General features: G+C 39.7%; 1 protein-coding gene across 1 annotated transcript in view; it reads left to right on the top strand.

Annotated features, from left to right (window-relative positions):
* Positions 1 to 18,434, top strand: part of LOC128666647 (cytochrome P450 2D15) — a 159,775-nt gene that overhangs the window by 35,232 nt on the left and 106,109 nt on the right. Inside the window, exons 4-6 of the mRNA XM_053721354.1 lie at positions 2,808 to 2,968; positions 3,047 to 3,220; positions 3,809 to 3,950. Of these exons, the coding sequence (XP_053577329.1) occupies positions 2,808 to 2,968; positions 3,047 to 3,220; positions 3,809 to 3,950 (477 nt within the window). The remainder of the gene's footprint in view (positions 1 to 2,807; positions 2,969 to 3,046; positions 3,221 to 3,808; positions 3,951 to 18,434) is intronic.

Raw genomic sequence — 18,434 nt, 5'->3', positions numbered from 1 at the left:
GTATCTCTGGGACTTCTAGCTGATGACTTCAGTGTGCTCTTGTATCTCTGTGATTTCTAGCTTATGATTTCAACATTTTCTTGTATCTCTGGGACTTCTAGCTGATAACTTCAGCATGCTCTTTTATTTCTGTGACTTCTAGCTGATGACTTCAGCGTGCTCTTTTATCTCTGTGATTTCTAGCTGATGACTTTAGTGTGCTCTTGTACCTCTGTGATTTCTAGCTGATGACTTTAGCGTGCTCTTGTATCTCTGTGATTTCTAGCTGATGACTTTAGCGTGCTCTTGTATTTCTGTGACTTTTAGCTGATGCCTTCAGTGTGCTCTTGTATCTTTGTGACTTCTAGCTGATGACTTCAGCCTTCTCTTGTATCTCTGAGAGTTCTAGCTGATGAATTCAGTGTACTCCTTTATCTCTAACTTCTAGCTGATAACTTTGGTGTGCTCTTGTATCTCTGGGAGTTCTAACTGATGACTTTAGCATGCTCTTGCATTTCTGTAGATTCTACCTGATGACTCCAGCGTGCTCTGACTTCTAGTTGATGACTTCGGCATTTTCTTGTATCTCTGTGACTTCTAGCTGATGATTTCAGTGTGCTCTTTTATCTCTGTGACTTGTAGCTGATGACTTCAGCGTTCTCTCCTATCTCTGTGACTTCTAGCTGATGCCTTCAGTGTGCTCTTCTATCTCTGTGACTTCTAGCTGATAACTTCAGCATTGTCTTGTATCTCTGTGACTTCTAGCTGATGACTTCAACGTTCTCTTGTATCTCTGTGACTTCTCGCTGATGACTTCAGCATTCTCTTGTATCTCTGGTACTTCTAGCTGATGACTTTAGCATTCTCTTGTATCTCTGTGACAGAGATTCTCTTCTAGCTGATGACTTCAGTGTGCTCCTGTATCTCTGTGACTTCTAGCTGATGCCTTCAGTGTACTCCTGTATCTATGTGACTTCTAGCTGATGACTTCAGCCTTCTCTTGTATTTCTGTGACTTCTAGCTGATGACTTCAGCATTCTCTTGTATCTCTGGGACTTCTAGCTGATGACTTCAGTGTGCTCTTGTATCTCTGTGATTTCTAGCTTATGATTTCAACATTTTCTTGTATCTCTGGGACTTCTAGCTGATAACTTCAGCATGCTCTTTTATTTCTGTGACTTCTAGCTGATGACTTCAGCGTGCTCTTTTATCTCTGTGATTTCTAGCTGATGACTTTAGTGTGCTCTTGTACCTCTGTGATTTCTAGCTGATGACTTTAGCGTGCTCTTGTATCTCTGTGATTTCTAGCTGATGACTTTAGCGTGCTCTTGTATTTCTGTGACTTTTAGCTGATGCCTTCAGTGTGCTTTTGTATCTTTGTGACTTCTAGCTGATGACTTCAGCCTTCTCTTGTATCTCTGAGAGTTCTAGCTGATGAATTCAGTGTACTCCTTTATCTCTAACTTCTAGCTGATAACTTTGGTGTGCTCTTGTATCTCTGGGAGTTCTAACTGATGACTTTAGCATGCTCCTGCATTTCTGTAGATTCTACCTGATGACTCCAGCGTGCTCTGACTTCTAGTTGATGACTTCGGCATTTTCTTGTATCTCTGTGACTTCTAGCTGATGATTTCAGTGTGCTCTTGTATCTCTGTGACTTGTAGCTGATGACTTCAGCGTTCTCTCCTATCTCTGTGACTTCTAGCTGATGCCTTCAGTGTGCTCTTCTATCTCTGTGACTTCTAGCTGATAACTTCAGCATTGTCTTGTATCTCTGTGACTTCTAGCTGATGACTTCAACGTTCTCTTGTATCTCTGTGACTTCTCGCTGATGACTTCAGCATTCTCTTGTATCTCTGGTACTTCTAGCTGATGACTTTAGCATTCTCTTGTATCTCTGTGACAGAGATTCTCTTCTAGCTGATGACTTCAGTGTGCTCCTGTATCTCTGTGACTTCTAGCTGATGCCTTCAGTGTACTCCTGTATCTCTGTGACTTCTAGCTGATGACTTCAGCCTTCTCTTGTATTTCTGTGACTTCTAGCTGATGACTTCAGCATTCTCTTGTATGTCTGTGACTTCTAGCTGATGCCTTCAGTGTGCTCTTGTGTCTCTGTGACTTCTAGCTGATGACTTCAGTGTGCTCTTGTATCTCTGCGACTTCTAGATGATGACTTCAGTGTGCTCCTGTATCTCTGTGACTTCTAGCTGATGACTTCAGTGTGCTCTTGTATCTCTGTGACCTCTAGCTGATGCCTTCAGTGTGCTAGTATCTCTGTGACTTCTAGCTGATGCCTTCAGTGTGCTCTTGTATCTCTCTGACTTCTAGCTGATGCCTTCAGTGTGCTCTTGTATCTCTGTGACTTCTAGCTGATGCCTTCAGTGTGCTCTTGTATCTCTGTAACTTCTAGCTGATGACTTCAGTGTGCTCTTGTATCTCTGTGACTTCTAGCTGATGCCTTCAGTGTGCTCTTGTATCTCTGTGACTTCTAGCTGATGACTTCAGTGTGCTCTTCTATCTCTGTCACTTCTAGCTGATGACTTCAGCATTTTCTTGTATCTCTGTGAGTTCTAGCTGATGACTTCAGCATTCTCTTGTATCTCTTTGACTTCTAGCTGAGGACTTCAGCATTCTCTTGTAGCTCTGTGACTTCTAGCTGATGACTTCAGCGCTCTCTTGTATCTCTGTGACTTCTAGCTGATGACTTCAGTGCTCTCTTGTATCTCTGTGACTTCTAGCTGATGACTTCAGTGCTCTCTTGTATCTCTGTGACTTCTAGCTGAAGGTAAAGCTGCTCCTGCAGGAATGTGTTGGTTTTGTCTTTTCAGGTCAACCCTTTGACCCCTACCTGCTTGTTTATAATGCTGTCAGCAACGTCATCTGCTCCATTGTCTTTGGGGATCGTTTTGATTATGATGATGAGAAATTTCAGAGGATGATTCTCCTCTCCAGACAGATATCTGAATTAGAAACTGGAATTTCTGCACAGGTATTCTATAAATGTGCTGATATTACTTAGCGGTGAGATATAATTTTCTTACATTTTATTATTGATTGTCACTTTCAGATGCTTAACATCTTCCCCTGGCTCATGAAGATTCCTGGTCCTCACCAAAAACTGTTTGTTGCTCAAAACAATTATCTTGACTTTCTCCGATCGATTATCAAGGAACATAAAGACACATGGGATCCTAATATCAGAAGGGACTTTATTGATGCCTTTCTAGAGGAAATTGATAAAGTATGAAAAGTTATTCTCTTTCTAGATGATGACTTTGGAATTCAGGTTTGGCTTGATATGTTGTTCCCACAGGGCTAAAAATAGTGAAAAGCCTTTAGTATTTCTATGAGAAATAGAGCAAACATGCACAAAGATGTAGATGAAGGTTTATTCTGGTATGGAAGAGGAAAAACCCCAATCTCACTACGCACAAATTTTTCTTAATTTTTATCTGTCTAATATTTTCCAATGTAAGAACCCCAGTTATGAGTGTTGCTAAGTAAAAACAAAGCTAATAAATCACAATGGATCCCTGTAACTGCCATACTATACTATATATAATGTTCTCTTAACATATATCTTTGTACAGTTGACAGACATTTCAGGGATTGCGTATAGTGCATGGATGTCATTGATAGACTGGCACTGGTATGAGATGAGGACTTTTTTTTCCATTTTATTAAAAAGCAACATGTTGTATGTATGGGGAAACACTAACACTGACACAAATGTTTTCATTTATACATTAGTACTGATTTAATGTATCTCGGAAAATACACCCTTCTCTTTTACTTATTTTTACTAATACAAACCCATTTGTCTTTTCAGTCTGAGGTTGAAACCCAAACCAGTTTCAATGAGACCACTCTTCTCTTCACGACTGCTGACCTCTTTACAGCTGGGACAGAGACAACATCTACCACCATACGATGGTCACTGCTTTATATGCTCCTCAATCCTCACATTCAGAGTAAGTATAGGGTAATGACGAGGATGATCCAAGATTCTCCAAGATGTTCCAGGCTCGTAAAATTAGTCACATTAAGAATACAACTGAGAACCTAGTGGTCAAGTGAAGGTTGGATGCATGCATATAATATTTCCTTGCTCACTATATGACTCCTTCATCTGCCTTTCTAAGGAAAAGGTGACAAAATTAAGACATAGACACCAGTAATAAATAAAAAGATGTTATTATATCATATAAAAATAACAAAACCAATTAATATAATACCTTACTTCTACAAGAGTCCTATCCTATATAAATACTCAAACTAAACCAATATCTATCTGAGTCTCACTCTCTAATGGGCCAGTGCTTCTAGACTTGGTTGTGGATCTCTGGTCTTAGGAACTGCTCCATGTCTTTTCTCTTTGTGACTCTAGTCCAAGGTCTTCTTAGGATCTTGGGTTTCCAAAGTACCACTTTGCACTGTCCAGGACCACTGCCCCTCCAGAGTTCATCTCTCAACAGCCTCCAGAACGGCTGCCTCTCTAATGATGCACTCTCTGTAATCCCCAGAATTGCTGCCTCTCCAACGTTCCAGTCTCAGCAGTCCCCATAATTGCCTCCACTCCAACATTCCCCTCTCAGTAGCCTATACAAAACTAGCTCTCTGTGTATGTATGTATATTTGTGTGTGTATATATAAAATATATGTGTGTATGCAAACTCTCTTCCTTCAGCCAGTCCAGGAGATGTATTTTAGGGTAGGGAGACCACTCCTGGAACCTTGCTGTCTTTCAGATGATTATTTACCTTTAAGAATGAATGAAATCCTCACAGGATTGTGAGACCATCTGCTCATTTACATTTCTAAATTAAGGAAGTACCTATTGACTTTCTGGCATATAAATACAGTAAATACACTATCAAAACTTGTGTGAATATATTTCATACATAGTAAACCATTTCTTACATATTTTATCCGTGTTCTACTTCTTATGAGCTATAATACTTTTAAATGTCCAGCCTCGCAAACCACTACACATTTCTTTCATGTAATTAGCAAGAGTCCATGAGCTAGTGACGTATGGGATATACATTCCTACCAGGAGGGGCAAAGTTTCCCAAACCTCAAAATGCCTATAAATACACCCCTCACCACACCCACAATTCAGTTTTACAAACTTTGCCTCCTATGGAGGTGGTGAAGTAAGTTTGTGCTAGATTCTACGTTGATATGCGCTCCGCAGCAAGTTGGAGCCCGGTTTTCCTCTCAGCGTGCAGTGAATGTCAGAGGGATGTGAGGAGAGTATTGCCTATTTGAATGCAGTGATCTCCTTCTACGGGGTCTATTTCATAGGTTCTCTGTTATCGGTCGTAGAGATTCATCTCTTACCTCCCTTTTCAGATCGACGATATACTCTTATTTATATACCATTACCTCTGCTGATTTTCGTTTCAGTACTGGTTTGGCTTTCTACAAACATGTAGATGAGTGTCCTGGGGTAAGTAAATCTTATTTTCTGTGACACTCTAAGCTATGGTTGGGCACTTTATTTATAAAGTTCTAAATATATGTATTCAAACATTTATTTGCCTTGACTCAGAATGTTCAACATTCCTTATTTTCAGACAGTCAGTTTCATATTTGGGATAATGCATTTAAATCAATCATTTTTTCTTACCTTAAAAATTTGACTTTTTTTCCCTGTGGGCTGTTAGGCTCGCAGGGGGCTGAAAATGCTTCATTTTATTGCGTCATTCTTGGCGCTGACTTTTTTGGCGCAAAAAATCTTTTCTGTTTCCAGCGTCATACGTGTCGCCGGAAGTTGCGTCATTTTTTGACGTCCTTTTGCGCCAAAAATTTCGGCGTTCCGGATGTGGCGTCATTTTTGGCGCCAAAAAGCATTTAGGCGCTAAATAATGTGGGCGTATTATTTGGCGCCAAAAAATATGGGCGTCGCTTTTGTCTCCACATTATTTCAGTCTCATTTTTTCTTTGCTTCTGGTTACTAGAAGCTTGTTTATTGGCATTTTTTCCCATTCCTGAAACTGTCATTTAAGGAATTTGATCAATTTTGCTTTATATGTTGTTTTTTCTCTTACATATTGCAAGATGTCTCACGTTGCATCTGAGTCAGAAGATACTTCAGGAAAATCACTGTCTAGTGCTGGAACTACCAAAGCTAAGTGTATCTGCTGTAAACTTTTGGTAGCTATTCCTCCGGCTGTTGTTTGTATTAATTGTCATGACAAACTTGTTAAAGCAGATAATATTTCCTTTAGTCATGTACCATTGCCTGTTGCAGTTCCTTCAACATCTAAGGTGCAGAATGTTCCTGATAACATAAGAGATTTTGTTTCTGAATCCATCAAGAAGGCTATGTCTGTTATTTCTCCTTCTAGTAAACATAAAAAAATCTTTTAAAACTTCTCTCTCTACAGATGAATTTTTAAATGAACATCATCATTCTGATTCTGATGACTCTTATGGTTCAGAGGATTCTGTCTCAGAGATTGATGCTGATAAATCTTCATATTTATTTAAAATGGAATTTATTCGTTCTTTACTTAAAGAAGTTCTAATTGCTTTAGAAATAGAGGATTCTGGTCCTCTTGATACTAATTCTAAACGTTTAGATAAGGTATTTAAATCTCCTGTGGTTATTCCAGAAGTTTTTCCTGTTCCTAATGCTATTTCTGAAGTAATTTCCAGAGAATGGGATAAATTGGGTAATTCATTTACTCCTTCTAAACGTTTTAAGCAATTATATCCTGTGCCGTCTGACAGATTAGAATTTTGGGACAAAATCCCTAAAGTCGATGGGGCTATTTCTACCCTTGCTAAACGTACTACTATTCCTACGTCAGATGGTACTTCGTTTAAAGATCCTTTAGATAGGAAAATTTAATCCTTTCTAAGAAAAGCTTATCTGTGTTCAGGTAATCTTCTTAGACCTGCTATATCTTTGGCTGATGTTGCTGCAGCTTCAACTTTTTGGTTGGAGACTTTAGCGCAACAAGTAACAGATCATGATTCTCATAATATTATTATTCTTCTTCAGCATGCTAATAATTTTATCTGTGATGCCATTTTTTATATTATCAGAGTTGATGTCAGGTTTATGTCTCTAGCTATTTTAGCTAGAAGAGCTTTATGGCTTAAAACTTGGAATGCTGATATGGCTTCTAAATCAACTCTACTTTCCATTTCTTTCCAGGGTAACAAATTATTTGGTTCTCAGTTGGATTCTATTATCTCAACTGTTACTGGTGGGAAAGGAACTTTTTTACCACAGGATAAAAAATCTAAGGGTAAAAACAGGGCTAATAATCGTTTTCGTTCCTTTCGTTTCAACAAAGAACAAAAGCCTGATCCTTCATCCTCAGGAGCAGTTTCAGTTTGGAAACCATCTCCAGTCTGGAATAAATCCAAGCCTTCTAGAAAGGCAAAGCCTGCTTCTAAGTCCACATGAAGGTGCGGCCCTCATTCCAGCTCAGCTGGTAGGGGGCAGGTTACGTTTTTTCAAGGAAATTTGGATCAATTCTGTTCACAATCTTTGGATTCAGAACATTATTTCAGAAGGGTACAGAATTGGTTTCAAGATGAGACCTCCTGCAAAGAGATTTTTTCTTTCCCGTGTCCCAGTAAGTCCAGTGAAAGCTCAAGCATTTCTGAATTGTGTTTCAGATCTAGAGTTGGCTGGAGTAATTATGCCAGTTCCAGTTCTGGAACAGGGGATGGGGTTTTATTCAAATCTCTTCATTGTACCAAAGAAGGAGAATTCCTTCAGACCAGTTCTGGATCTAAAAATATTGAATCGTTATGTAAGGATACCAACGTTCAAAATGGTAACTGTAAGGACTATCTTGCCTTTTGTTCAGCAAGGGCATTTTATGTCCACAATAGATTTACAGGATGCATATCTGCATATTCCGATTCATCCAGATCATTATCAGTTCCTGAGATTCTCTTTTCTGGACAAGCATTACCAGTTTGTGGCTCTGCCGTTTGGCCTAGCTACAGCTCCAAGAATTTTTACAAAGGTTCTCGGTGCCCTTCTGTCTGTAATCAGAGAACAGGGTATTGTGGTATTTACTTATTTGGATGATATCTTGGTACTTGCTCAGTCTTTACATTTAGCAGAATCTCATACGAATCGACTTGTGTTGTTTCTTCAAGATCATGGTTGGAGGATCAATTCACCAAAAAGTTAATTGATTTCTCAGACAAGGGTAACCTTTCTGGGTTTCCAGATAGATTCAGTGTCCATGACTCTGTCTTTAACAGACAAGAGACGTCTAAAATTGATTTCAGGGGGGGCGGAGCCAACCGCTGGGGTGCTAGGAAGTGCATAGCAAGAGCTCCTGCATACATTTTTCAATTTTAGATCTTCTATATATGCTATAACTGCAATTTTTTTCCAGAAATACCTGTCACCCCGGCAGAACTATATCTATGGAGCACCCCTACAAAGTTTTGAAAAATTAGACAAAACTACGGCCTTAATCTTGTTCTCCTACATCACCACGAGGTAGTCAGTACCTTGGGCCTGCATTTATGCTGCGAAGGCTTCGCTGCTATTGCCTTACTGAAAGTAAGTAACTGGTTCCTAACAATCTCTAGCCAACTCTACACCTTCTCTACGCAATAGAATCCAACTACCCTGACACAACTGGCACAGATCGCTTACTGATGTTGATCGGCTTACCCCACGTTATAAACATGGAGAGCGTGGACAAATGGGAAGAGAAGCTGCAGCACCTTATGCACGATTACCATCAAAGCATACTAAACGATCTATATAATATTCTTTTTGCACCGCGACCTATCTCAGGAGTTCATGCTACCACTTATGACCAGCCATTAGAAATTGCTGCCTGCGGCACCACTCCTGATGCAACGGAACTAACAGGCTTACATACTCTATCCTGCTGTGCTCAGACAACCCCGGACGTTGCAATACGCTTCTCACCATTCCGTTATCTGGATGTTGCCCCAGTGAGAGTTCCGGAACCGATGGAGAAAGTTGAGGCTCTTGTTGACCTGGCAGATCATGGGGATTCCTCTCCTTATACCCATGCGGCTGAGGATTCTGTTTGCCATCACGGGAACAGAGTGAGCGCTGCATTAGTTAAGTTTTCAGCTATTGATCTGACCTGTGCCGCCGAGGTAGGGGGTGCGCTCCCTGCTCCGGATGATGAAGGTGTTACGCTTGCTTATACCTTGAAGTCGCTTCAGTGTGTGGGGTGCTGGAGGGACTCTCCTCATCACTCTAAAACCGGAGTAGGATAATTTGCCCGCAGCCCCAGTGCCCATGACAGGTGAGGTGTTTGCGGTTACAGGGGCATCTCTATGAACTTGAGCTATACAATACTTCACTTTGTCATGGCTATGGAGTGGGTCCTTGCTCATAATTGGGACTGCTTCTAGAACTCTGTCTAGCCTTTGATACAGAAGGGGCAGTTCGAATTGGCCTACAACAATGACACTTTGAAAGCTGATTCTTTTTTGTACTCATAAATGGCGAAGGGGAAAAGATATTGTGTATGATGATTTGCATGCAATATAACAGGAGCAGTCCTGATATACTATATATGCCTTATTTTAGCGTACAAGTATTAAGACCATGGTTGTCCTAGCGTTCAAGGTTTAGCTCATCGTCCCATTGTTTAGTTTAATAGTGTAATCTTTATAGATCATGCCAGGACTAAGTACTAAAGACATGTTGAGACTTAAGTGACTACCTACATGTTATATGTGCAGGAAAGAGGCAACTGATTTGTGTACACTGTTCTATGTTGGGGTAGACTTCTACTTTCTGTCATACCAGCCTGCGGTTGGGTATAGGGCCCGTATCCAACTAGCAAGGCTGTTAAAATACATCACTGTCACAACAACTGATCTTTGCCCCTACTCCACACTCTCATAGACGCAGTGGCACTGTAGATACACTCTGGTCTATACTATATGTACGCAGCTATATTTCCCTAATACCAAGCATTATCTTAATGCCTAGAATGATTTTCACAACCTTTAGCTTCCTCGCTAAGCTTAGCTCCCCATTTTAAGCTCCGCTAGACTGCCCTCAGACTTAAAAATGCCCAGCGTTATTTGCTTCAGCTCCACAACAACAGCAACTTTGATCCCCCCCACAGTCTATTATTGTATACATTTAGCATCATAGATCAACCATCTATCAATAGCACAGTCTCCCTAGTAAACCCCTTTGACTCTAGATATAAAGGAATTCTTATAACCTATTGCCCTCATAAGACATCACTTCTTCCCCCTGCAACAAAATGAACCCTCCGGATCAGAAGGGCGACACGTGTGGTTCTTCGTGGTCATACTGTAACCAATCTACTCTCTCAGTATTTACCCTTAGTACCATGGTATGGACTTTACCTACATTTTATAGGTCAGCAGGTCTGATCAACAATAATACTAATTAGCTAAATCTATAACCCTTAGCTATACCTTGCCTTCTTAGCAGCTCCACTTGTTCTCCTCCTCAGCATAACAACATTATCTATTGGATGCCCTACATTTTATACGCTTCCTTTGACTCCTAGTCTCTAACCAGATATTATAATAATGTGAAGTACATTCTATCATACCCACCTTATTCAAATGCCCAGCTACTCCTATGTTAATCCTCACTATTAACAATTATCCTCTAGCCATGGTTTTTAGTCTTAATTTCCATTCAAATTCCAATGACCACCTCCCCCCCCCCCCATCTCATAATGTACCTCCTAGGTAAGGAGGCCTACCTATGCGGTTTTTCTAACCAGTACCGCAACCTACCCCATCTATTTTCTATGTTTTTATGTGTAGCTTTTCACTCTGCCATAAAATTGACTTTATTTCTACTACCTTGCCAAGCGAAACTGTTAAGCTTCACTTACAAATTGAGTTACAAGTTTTAAGTTTAGCATGTTCAATTTCACCACACTACTTATATATTACAAAAACTTGTTTTGCTGTGTTATAAACAAAAAAATAAATAAATAAGGAAGACACATGAAGACCATTTGCTGTTTACATATTGCGAAATGTATGCCATGACTATTGTTTATACTTGACTTACTTTGAGAATTTTGAATGCATTTCATTGACAAGTCTGTGTATTATAAACATTCCTACAGATCTAGCTTATGTATAATTTTACATCTCTGTATATTCTTATGTTTATATGGCTTCGTTTTAATATGCATGTAACCTTATTACTTTTTCTTTGTCTTCAATAAAAAGATTATTAAAAAAAAATAAAAAAAATAAAATTGATTTCAGCTTGTCGAAACCTTCAGTCACAATCATTCCCTTCGGTAGCCTTATGCATGGAAATTCTAGGTCTTATGACTGCTGCATCGGACGCGATCCCCTTTGCTCGTTTTCACATGCGACCTCTTCAGCTCTGTATGCTGAATCAATGGTGCAAGGATTACACAAAGATATCTCAATTAATATCTTTAAAACCGATTGTACGACACTCTCTAACGTGGTGGACAGATCACCATCGTTTAATTCAGGGGGCTTCTTTTGTGCTTCCGACCTGGACTGTAATTTCAACAGATGCAAGTCTCACAGGTTGGGGAGCTGTGTGGGGATCTCTGACGGCACAAGGAGTTTGGGAATCTCAGGAGGTGAGATTACCGATCAATATTTTGGAACTCCGTGCAATTTTCAGAGCTCTTCAGTCTTGGCCTCTTCTGAAGAGAGAATCGTTCATTTGTTTTCAGACAGACAATGTCACTACGGTGGCATACATCAATCATCAAGGAGGGACTCACAGTCCTCTGGCTATGAAAGAAGTATCTCGAATTCTGGTTTGGGCGGAATCCAGCTCCTGTCTAATCTCTGCGGTTCATATCCCAGGTATAGACAATTGGGAAGCGGATTATCTCAGTCGCCAAACGTTGCATCCGGGCGAATGGTCTCTTCACCCAGAGGTATTTCTTCAGATTGTTCAAATGTGGGAGCTTTCAGAAATAGATCTGATGGCATCTCATCTAAACAAGAAACTTCCCAGGTATCTGTCCAGATCCCGGGATCCTCAGGCGGAAGCAGTGGATGCATTATCACTTCCTTGGAAGTATAATCCTGCTTATATCTTTCCGCCTCTAGTTCTTCTTCCAAGAGTAATCTCCAAGATTCTGAAGGAATGCTCGTTTGTTCTGCTGGTAGCTCCGGCATGGCCTCACAGGTTTTGGTATGCGGATCTTGTCCGGATGGCCTCTTGCCATCCGTGGACTCTTCCGCTACGACCAGACCTTCTGTCGCAAGGTCCTTTTTTCCATCAGGATCTCAAATCCTTAAATTTAAAGGTATGGAGATTGAACGCTTGATTCTTGGTCAAAGAGGTTTCTCTGACTCTGTGATTAATACTATGTTACAGGCTCGTAAATCTGTATCCAGAGAGATATATTATAGAGTCTGGAAGACTTGTATTTCTTGGTGTCTTTCTCATCATTTTTCTTGGCATTCTTTTAGAATTCCGAGAATTTTACAGTTTCTTCAGGATGGTTTAGATAAAGGTTTATCCGCAAGTTCTTTGAAAGGACAAATCTCTGCTCTTTCTGTTCTTTTTCACAGAAAGATTGCTAATCTTCCTGATATTCATTGTTTTGTACAAGCTTTGGTTCGTATAAAACCTGTCATTAAGTCAATTTCTCCTCCTTGGAGTTTGAATTTGGTTCTGGGGGCTCTTCAAGCTCCTCCGTTTGAACCTATGCATTCATTGGACATTAAATTACTTTCTTGGAAAGTTTTGTTCCTTTTGGCAATCTCTTCTGCCAGAAGAGTTTCTGAATTATCTGCTCTTTCTTGTGAGTCTCCTTTTCTGATTTTTCATCAGGATAAGGCAGTGTTGCGAACTTCTTTTGAATTTTACCTAAAGTTGTGAATTCTAACAACATTAGTAGAGAAATTGTGGTTCCTTCATTATGTCCTAATCCTAAGAATTCTAAGGAGAAATCATTGCATTCTTTGGATGTTGTTAGAGCTTTGAAATATTATGTTGAAGCTACTAAGTCTTTCCGAAAGACTTCTAGTTTATTTGTTATCTTTTCTGGTTCTAGAAAAGGCCAGAAAGCTTCTGCCATTTCTTTGGCATCTTGGTTGAAATCTTTAATTCATCTTGCCTATGTTGAGTCGGGTAAAACTCCGCCTCAAAGGATTACAGCTCATTCTACTAGGTCAGTTTCTACTTCCTGGGCGTTTAGGAATGAAGCTTCGATTGATCAGATTTGCAAAGCAGCAACTTGGTCCTCTTTGCATACTTTTACTAAATTCTACCATTTTGATGTATTTTCTTCTTCTGAAGCAGTTTTTGGTAGAAAAGTACTTCAGGCAGCGGTTTCAGTTTGAATCTTCTGCTTATGTTTTACATTAAACTTTATTTTGGGTGTGGATTATTTTCAGCAGGAATTGGCTGTCTTTATTTTATCCCTCCCTCTCTAGTGACTCTTGTGTGGAAAGATCCACATCTTGGGTAGTCATTATCCCATACGTCACTAGCTCATGGACTCTTGCTAATTACATGAAAGAAAACATAATTTATGTAAGAACTTACCTGATAAATTCATTTCTTTCATATTAACAAGAGTCCATGAGGCCCGCCCTTTTTTTGGGGTGGTTATGATTTTTGTATAAAGCACAATTATTCCAATTCCTTATTTTATATGCTTTCGCACTTTTTTATCACCCCACTTCTTGGCTATTCGTTAAACTGAATTGTGGGTGTGGTGAGGGGTGTATTTATAGGCATTTTGAGGTTTGGGAAACTTTGCCCCTCCTGGTAGGAATGTATATCCCATACGTCACTAGCTCATGGACTCTTGCTAATATGAAAGAAATGAATTTATCAGGTAAGTTCTTACATAAATTATGTTTTTAAGGACATATTTCTTCATCAGGTGTCCTTGAAATGCGTAGTTGTTTGCATGCCTCACAGAGCGGGAGTTTATGCAGTGCCTGTTTTAATGTGCAAGTGTATTTTTTTTTTCATTTTACTTTTGTTAATTTTAAGATTATCAATATGTTAGCAGTTTTATTAAAACACTAACTTTGGAGCATTTGCATACAATGCTTGTATCTTAAACTTATAGGGGCAAATTTATGAAGCTCCATATGGAGCTTAATGCCCCTTCAGGTTCGCTGGAAGCACAAGTTATAAAGATCGCTGCTCTATAACCTGTCCATCTGCTCTGAGGCTGCGGACAGACATCACCAGAAATCAACCAGATCGAATACGATCGGGTTGATTGACACCCCCTGCTAGCAGCCGATTGGCCGCGAATCTGCAGGGGGCGGTATTTCACCAGCAGTTCACAAGAAGTGCTGGTGCAATGATAAATGCAGAGAGCGTATGCTGTCGGCATTTATCGATGTGCAACGGACATGATCTGCAATATCGGATCATGTCCGCTCGCACAATGGTAATTCGGCCCCATAGTGATTCTGTCTTTTTATAATTAAGGGATCATTGCTTAGAATACAACTGATCCTTACACATATCTAAAGATTGCACTTCTAAAGTTTACCTTAAAATACAAATAAATTAAATTCACAAAACAAAAAAGACATTGATATGGGGTCACTCCGCCCCCACAACATGTTTCTCACTTACAACTAGATTGCAAGTTTTGTGCTAAACAGGGTGCGAAACGAACACAACAAAAGTTGCATTATTTCACCCTCCATAGCGCTGCCATTACGAGTTTCTGAAAAGCCTCCTTGTGCGTGCGATATGGTGGCGTTAAGCTCCATACCGCACAAAATCCAAGGACTACTTTGACGTGCTCGTGCACGCTTTCCTCCATAGACATCAGTGGGGAGAGATTGTAAGAAAAAAACTAACACCTGCGATTGCGGAATAAAAAATCTATCTCTGTAACGTAACCCCATTGATGTCTATGGGGGAAAAAAAGTTATGTTTAAACCTAACACCCTAACATAAACCCCAAGTCTAAACACCCCTAATTCGCCACCGCCGACACCTAAATAAAGTTATTAACCCCTAATCTGCCGCTCCCGACATCGCAGACACTAATAAAGTTATTAACCCCTATTCTACCACACCCCGACATCGCTGCCATTATAATAAACCTATTAACCCCTATTCCGCCACTCCCCGACATTGCCGCCACTAAATAAACCTATTAACCCCTAAACCGCCGGCCCCCCACATTGCAAAACACTAAATTAAACTATTAACCCCTAAACCTAACACCCGCCTAACTTTAAATTAAAATTACAATATAACTCTATTTAAATAAATAAAAACTTACCTGTGAAATAAATTTAAACCTGACATTAAACTATAAATTAACCTAACCTCACTATTCTAATAAATTAAAAAACTACCAATTAAAATATCTAAATTACAAATTTAAAAAACCTAACACTATGAAATTTTTAAAAAAAAAATCTAAATTACAACTAAAAAAAAACAAATCCTACGAAAAATTGAAAAAAAATCTAAGTTTACCAAAAATAATTAACACTAAAATCACGAAAAATAAATAACACTAAGATTAAAAAATAAAATAAATGAAATTATCAACAATAAAAGCAATTACACCTAATCTAATAGCCCTATAAAAAATTAAAAGCTCCCCCCAAAATAAAAACACCCACTAGCCTACAATAAACTACCAATAGCCAGTAAAAGGGCCTTTTGTAGGGCATTGCCCTAAAGAAATCAGCTTTTACCTGTAAAAAAATACAAAGTCCCCCCAACAGTAAAACCCACCACCCAACCAACCCCCCAAAATAAAAAACCTAACTAAGAAAAAAACCTAAGCTACCCACTGCCCCTAAAGGGGCATTTGTATGGACATTGCTCTTAAAAGGGCATTTAGCTCTTTTTCAAAGCCCAAAGCCCTAAGCTAAAAAAAAAAAACATCCAAAAAAAACCACACTAAACCCAAGACTTTTCCTGAAGTTCCGGACATCCATCTCCATCCAGGCGTCGAGGTCTTCATCCATCTCGGGGGCATCTTCTATCTTCATCCCGGCAGCGCGGAGTGGAGCCATTCTGGAAGCTGATCCGATACTGTGTGGAGCATCCTCTTCATACGGTCACCGCCGTACGCTGAAGTCGAATGCAGTAGCGCTCCTTCTATTGGCTGTTTTAAACAGCCAATTGGATTTCAGTAGCTCTCATCCTATTGGTTGATTTGAATTTGAAGAATCAAATCAGTCAAAAGGAATGCAAGGGATGCCATTTTGAAACGGCTACCTTGCATTCAACTTCAGTGTACGGCGGCGACCGTATGAAGAGGACGCTCTGCACAGGATGGGATCAGCTTCCAGGATGGCTCTGCTCCGCGCCACCAGGATGAAGATAGAAGATGCCCCAGGGGTGGATGAAGACCTCACTGCCTGGATAAAGACCTCGCCGCCTGGATGGAGATGGATGTCCGGACTTCTGAAACTGTGATTATTTCTTCTGGGGTTAGTGTTAGGGTTTTTTTTTAATTTTGTGTGGTTTTTTTTTCTAGATTAGGTTTTGGCTTTGAAAAAGAGCTAAATGCCCTTTTAAGGGGAATGCAAAAGAGCTAAATGCCCTTTTAAGGGCAATGCCCATACAAATGCCCCTTTAGAGGCAATGGGTAGCTTAGGTTTTTTTAGAGTTAGGTTTTTATTTTGGGCGGTTTATTGGGTGGTGGGTTTTACTGTTGGGGGGACTTTGTATTTTTTTTACAGGTAAAAGAGCTGATTTCTTTAGGGCAATGCCCTACAAAAGGCCCTTTTAAGGGCTATTGGTAGTTTATTGTAGGATAGGGGGGCTTTTTATTTTTATAGGGCTATAAGATGAGTAATTGGTTTTTTATTTTTGATAATTTTGTTTATTTTTTTGTTATCTTTATTTTTCGTGATTTTAGTGTTTATTATTTTTGGTAAACTTAGATTTCTTTTACAAAGATATGACAAGTCCACGGATTTCATCCTTGTGGGATATTAACCTCCTGCTAACAGGAAGTGGCAAAGAGCACCACAGCAGAGCTGTATATATAGCCCCTCCCCTTCCCCTCCACCCTCAGTCATTCTCTTTACCTGTGTTATACTTGGAAGACATGGTAAAGTGAGGTGTTAGTTTCTTCAATCAAGAAGTTTTTTATTTTAAATGGTACCGGTGCGTACTATTTTCCTCAGGGGGATATGGAAGAAGATTTCTGCCCTGAGGTTTGATGATCTTAGCATTTGTAACTAAGATCCACGCTGGTTCCCACAAGACTTCTGAAGGTAACCATGAGACATCTTCAGTGTGGAGACCGGTTTCATGCTACAAGCAGCAATAAGGTATGTGCAGCCTTTTTTTCTGAGGAGACTTGGTGTATCAGAACTGGCTGGCATTATTTCTCTGTATGGGAATGGGGTAAGCAGTAAAACCTATTTCTTTCATGTAATTGGCAAGAGTCCATGAGCTAGTGGCGTATGGGATATACATTCCTACCAGGAGGGGCAAAGTTTCCCAAACCTCAAAATGCCTATAAATACGCCCCCCACCACACCCACAATTCAGTTTTACAAACTTTGCCTCCCATGGAGGTGGTGAAGTAAGTTTGTGCTAGATTCTACGTTGATATGCGCTTCGCAGCAGGCTGAAGCCCAGTTTTCCTCTCAGTGTGCAGCGAATGTCAGAGGGATGAGAAGGGAGTATTGCCTATTTGAATACCATGGTCTTCCTCTAGGGGATCTATTTCATAGGTTCTCTGTTATCGGTCGTAGAGATTTCTTCTCCTACCTCCCTTTTCAGGTCGACGATATACTCTTATATACCATTACCTCTACTGATTCTCGTTTCAGTACTGGCTTTACTACTACTACTTTATGTATATGAGTGTCTTTGGGTAAGTAAGTCTTATCTTTTATTTATGACACTCTCAGCTACGGTTTGGCACTTTATATGTAAAGTTCTAAATATATGTTTTATACTTATATTTGCCATGATTCAGGTCAATCAGTTTATTTTCCTTCTTTCAGACTGTCAGTTTCATTTTTTGGGAAAATGCATATGAATTAAAATATTTTTCTTACCTAAATTTTCAATTGACTTTTTTTCTCTAAATTGCGGGTTGTTAGGCTTGCGGGTGCAAAAAATGCTAGAATTTATTGCGTCATTTTTGGCGCGAGGCTTTTTTGGCACGAAATTGACGTTTGTCTGATGTCAATGACGTCATTTCCGCCGGAAGTTTTCACGTAGTTGCGTCATTTTTTACTCTCGTGTTTGTTGCAGACGTTTTTGGCGCCAAAAAATATGTGGGCGTCATTCTTGGCGCCAGATTTTTAACATTATTTAAGTCTCATTTTTTAGTTGCTTCTGGTTTCTAGAGGCCTGTTCTGTTTGCATTATTTCCCTTTCCTGAAACTGTCATTTAAGGAATTTGATAATTTTGCTTTATATGTTGTTTTTTCTATTACATATTGCAAGATATCCCAAAAAACTGTTCCTGTATCAGAAAATACTGTTGGATTCCTGATGGCTAAGTTCATTT

This window comes from Bombina bombina, chromosome 7 (genome assembly GCF_027579735.1).
Source record: "Bombina bombina isolate aBomBom1 chromosome 7, aBomBom1.pri, whole genome shotgun sequence".
NCBI lineage: Eukaryota > Metazoa > Chordata > Amphibia > Anura > Bombinatoridae > Bombina > Bombina bombina.
This window is presented reverse-complemented; position numbering and strand designations above follow the sequence as displayed.